Consider the following 3853-nt stretch of genomic DNA (forward strand, 5'->3'; position numbering starts at 1 on the left):
CACCCAGGGAACCCTCCACTGGGCCCCCCCCGGCCCCCACCTCCAGCTTGCCGGGGAAGAGACTCTCGAACTTCTTCTGCAGGCTGAAGGTGAAGGTGAGCCAGCCCATGTTGGAGGCCTCGCGGCCCTGCCAGAAGTACACCACGCACTGGAAGTCCTCCTCGGGGGACTTCTCCTCCTCCTCTGCCTCGCCCGGCCCCTCGCCCTTTTTCTTCTCCTCGTCTGCTTCGTACTCCACCGGCACCCAGTACCTGGGGGACGCCGCCGGCGCGCCGGTGATGCGGGGGCGGGGGGCATGCAAGCTGCCCCCACCAACCCCCATGGTCCCACCAGTTCAAATGCTGCCCCTGCCAGCCTTCACAGGGCCCCCGCCAGCTCTGCACCGTGCCAGCTAGAGGGCTGGGCAGGAAGCGAGGGCTCAGACGACCCAACCCGGGGCGGTACCTGCACAGGAAGACGTAGCAGTCCTGGGTGTGGAAGTGCCCAAACTCCTCCTCGGGCAGGCGGGCGAACTTCTTGCCCTCCAGGACGAAGCCCTCCATGCCATCCAGGTCCTCGTTCCACTCCTCCATCAGCTGCTCCGCCTGCCCCCGCCCCCGGGGACACAAGGACAGTGAAGGAGAGCTGGGCTGCTGGGCACTGTGCCCGCCGGGCCCCTGACTCCCACGTCCCGCCAAGCCTGCCCCCACCTACCCCATGCCCCGGAGCCTGATGGGGCCCAGCTTCCCTGGCCAGGTGGCACTGGCAATACCCAGCCACGGAGACTGGGATGCAGAAGTCCCAGGGCGCCCTCCCCAACCCGAACCAGACGGCAGCGGGGTGGGGGCGAGCCCCAGGTTGCTACATGTCTCCATCACAGGCTCCAGAGGGTGCGCGGGGTGACAGCCCTGCTCGCAGAACCCACGAGGCCCGGACCCCCGACCGTACCTCCGTCAGGGCCATGGGGGGCTGCCGGGGCAGGAACAGGGCTGTGAGGTCGGCCTTCATCTGGTCCTTCTTCTCGGCATCCTTCTTCACCTTGCCGGCTAGCCCCTCGGCCTGCAGCACGGTCTCGGCACTGCGGGTGTAATCCACCTTGAGCACGTCATCCCAGTTCTTGAACTTGGACTTGAACACCTGCAAGGCGGGGGGGTGAGAAACCAGGCACCTCAGCTTGCCTCCCGCGGGGCAGCTCCAGCGGGGGCAGAGGGGAGGCTGGGAATGAGACCCGCCTGGGTCCCAAGCCCGCCCGGCCCTACCTGGCACTCGGTGCCCTCGAGGTTGCGGGTGACGATGGCGTGCTTGGGGCGGTGCAGCATGCCACAGAGCTCCTGGCCCAGCTTCAGGGCCGCGGCCCGCACCAGGCGCGGGGACTTCCGGCCGATCCAGATGAAGACATCCGACCAACAGTCCAGGATGTACACGGAGCGCGTGTCCAGCAGGCTCTGCAGCTGCGGGGGGAGCAGGAGAGCGGCTCGCAAGGGTGTGGGGTCCCTACCCTGACCCCCTGAGGGACAGCCCCTGCCTAACTTGAGGGGGTGCCACGGAGGTGCGCGGGGGGGTGGTTCTCCCACCACGCAAGGAGTTGTTTGCATCTGGGGCCATTTCCACACCCCCCTGGGGGCTCTCAGGAGCCAGGGCAGGGAGAGGGGGCAGTAGAAACCCCCTCGATGCCCCCTTTGCGCCCTCCCCTATCCACCCAGTCCTACCAGGCGCATCTCCGGCAGCAGCTCCACCTTCAGACGCTGTTTGTGCTCCACCGAGAGCTTGTAGTTGATTTGGGGCAGCTCCAGGTAGCCCAGCCCCAGGCCGACCTGCGCCAGGGTGACAGGAGATGATGGGCGGGTGAGGGGGGTAGGGGGCACCCCCAGGGCGGGGGTAGGGACTGTCCTACCTTATACAGCTTGGGCTTGGGTGGCTGGAAGTCGTCTGGGACGTTGGGCTTGATCTCTGGGGGGGGCCCCCCCAGCACCTCCCAGAAGGCGGGCTCCTCCTGGCCCTGGCTCAGCAGCATGATCTCCGCCTTGCCCTTGCGCTCGTTCTTGTTGATCTTCTCGGCGAAGAGCCTGCGAGGGGGAGCAGCCGGGGACGGTAAGAGGCAGGGAGCCCTGGCCCTGGCACAAGGCGCTTGGGCATAGCCGTGGGCCAGAGGGACACGGACCCTGGCTCCCCCCAGCCCCAGGGCAGCAGGAGCGACTTCGGGTCCGCACGTGCCCCACCCCCAGCTCACCTGGCCTTGGTGGTGCCGCTCAGGGTGGCCTGGCCCCCGCGCCACACGTAGAGGTTGAGGCCGTGGTCCAGCAGGAAGACGAACCTGGAGATGCAGAGGAGCGGGGGGCGGGGGTGAGAGGCGCAGCGCTGGGACCCCAACCCACCCCACCCCGCCTGCCCCCGCACTCACCGCGGGTCCAGCGACGTGCCCTTCAGTGGCACCGGCTCCAGCTTGATGTTCTTCTTTCCATAGACACGATACAGCCTGCAGCGACACGGGCAGGTGAGCAGGGCCCAGAGCACCTCAGCCTCGGGAGCCCCCCAGAGCCCCCGCAGGCGCAACGGCGCTGGCCGTCTAGGCAGGGAGCCCGCGGCTCCAGCTCCGGCCTCGCGCGGGGACCCTCACCCCGCTGCCCTGCCACCGCCCGGGGAGGGGTCGGCCCTGCTGCCCGAGCAGCCCTGCCGCTACCTGGTGAGGTAGTGGGTGTCGTCGACAGTGAAGAAGCCGCTGGCTGAGCCCCCCTCGATGTAGGAGATCTCGTGGTCAAACACCTGAGGGCAGTGACCAGGGATCAGCCTGGGGCAGAGGGATAGTGCAGGGGTGGGGGGCTCCCTGTTCCCCCAGGGCAGAGCTGGAAGCCCACCCTGAGCCCGAAAGCCCCTGGATCAGACGCACACGGGAGCTGCACAGCCTCACCCCCTTCCCCGTGCCCCCAACGCCGAGGGCAGCCTCAGGCACAGGCGGGGAGCGGGTCTCGAACTCGTGCGTCCGATGGCGGCGCGGCACAGCGCGGCGGGGAAGGCTGGGGGCAGAGGGGGGAGCCGGGCGGGCAGTACCTGGCTGAATTCGTCGCTCTCATCGCCCATCTCCTCGCGCACACTGCGGCACTGGGCACCCAGGTAGTTGCGCAGGTTGACGGCGTGGATGGCGGAGCAGGCTTTCTTGTCCAGCGTGGCCTCCTGCCCGATCCAGTAGTAAATCTCCCAGCTCAGCGAGCCATTATCGTCCAGGGAGGTCTGGGGGAGACGGAGGTCGGGTCTCAGTGCCTCACTCCCCAGGGCGCAGGGGCAGCGCGGGAGGTGATGGGGAAGCCTCGGCCGGCTGCAGCAAGCCTGGGTCCCACAACCAGCCCTCAAAGAGAGAGAGGCCCAGTGCGCAAACCACGGAGGGAAGCCAGGACACCCGGGTGCTACGTGCAGCCCAGAAAGAGCACGTCCTAACGCCCAGCAGGCAGGACACTGGGTTGTATCCTCAGCCCCGTCCGTGGCTCACCGCGTGACCTGGGCCAGTCCCTTCCCCCAGGGGTCTGCACCGCCCCACCAGTGCCCGTGGCGGGCTCAGGGATGGCGGGGGGCCGTCACCTTGAGCACGATGTAGCAGTCGGCCTCGTAGAACTTGCCGTGGAAAGCCTCGTCCACCGGGGTGGGCACGAAGTTCTCGATCTGCCAGACGGACACGCCCGGGATCTGCCCCACGTCCTCCGTGAAGAACTCCGAGTAGTCCAGGTGCGGCTTCTCCAGGCTCTGGTCCCAGCGTCGCGTCTTCATATCCGGGGACTTCGTGTCCTCGTGCTCCTGGCGGGGGAGGGCGGGGGGCTGTGATGGACACCAGAGGCGGAGGACCCCTCCCCCTCAGCTGGCTGGCCATGTCGGGGGGGGGGGG

At 68.3% G+C, this 3853-nt stretch overlaps 1 protein-coding gene across 1 annotated transcript in view; it reads right to left on the bottom strand.

Annotated features, from left to right (window-relative positions):
- FLII (FLII, actin remodeling protein) overlaps positions 1–3853 on the bottom strand; it is a 16426-nt gene that overhangs the window by 7265 nt on the left and 5308 nt on the right. Inside the window, exons 12-22 of the mRNA XM_019512576.1 lie at positions 3553–3765; positions 3028–3207; positions 2660–2742; positions 2381–2455; positions 2210–2293; positions 1874–2045; positions 1689–1793; positions 1239–1430; positions 928–1116; positions 445–584; positions 41–251 (exon numbers count right to left, since the gene is read on the bottom strand). Coding sequence (XP_019368121.1) covers positions 41–251; positions 445–584; positions 928–1116; positions 1239–1430; positions 1689–1793; positions 1874–2045; positions 2210–2293; positions 2381–2455; positions 2660–2742; positions 3028–3207; positions 3553–3765 — 1644 coding nt within the window. The remainder of the gene's footprint in view (positions 1–40; positions 252–444; positions 585–927; positions 1117–1238; positions 1431–1688; positions 1794–1873; positions 2046–2209; positions 2294–2380; positions 2456–2659; positions 2743–3027; positions 3208–3552; positions 3766–3853) is intronic.

Source organism: Gavialis gangeticus, unplaced genomic scaffold (genome assembly GCF_001723915.1).
Source record: "Gavialis gangeticus isolate Ggan-Ray unplaced genomic scaffold, GavGan_comp1, whole genome shotgun sequence".
Classification (NCBI taxonomy): domain Eukaryota; kingdom Metazoa; phylum Chordata; order Crocodylia; family Gavialidae; genus Gavialis; species Gavialis gangeticus.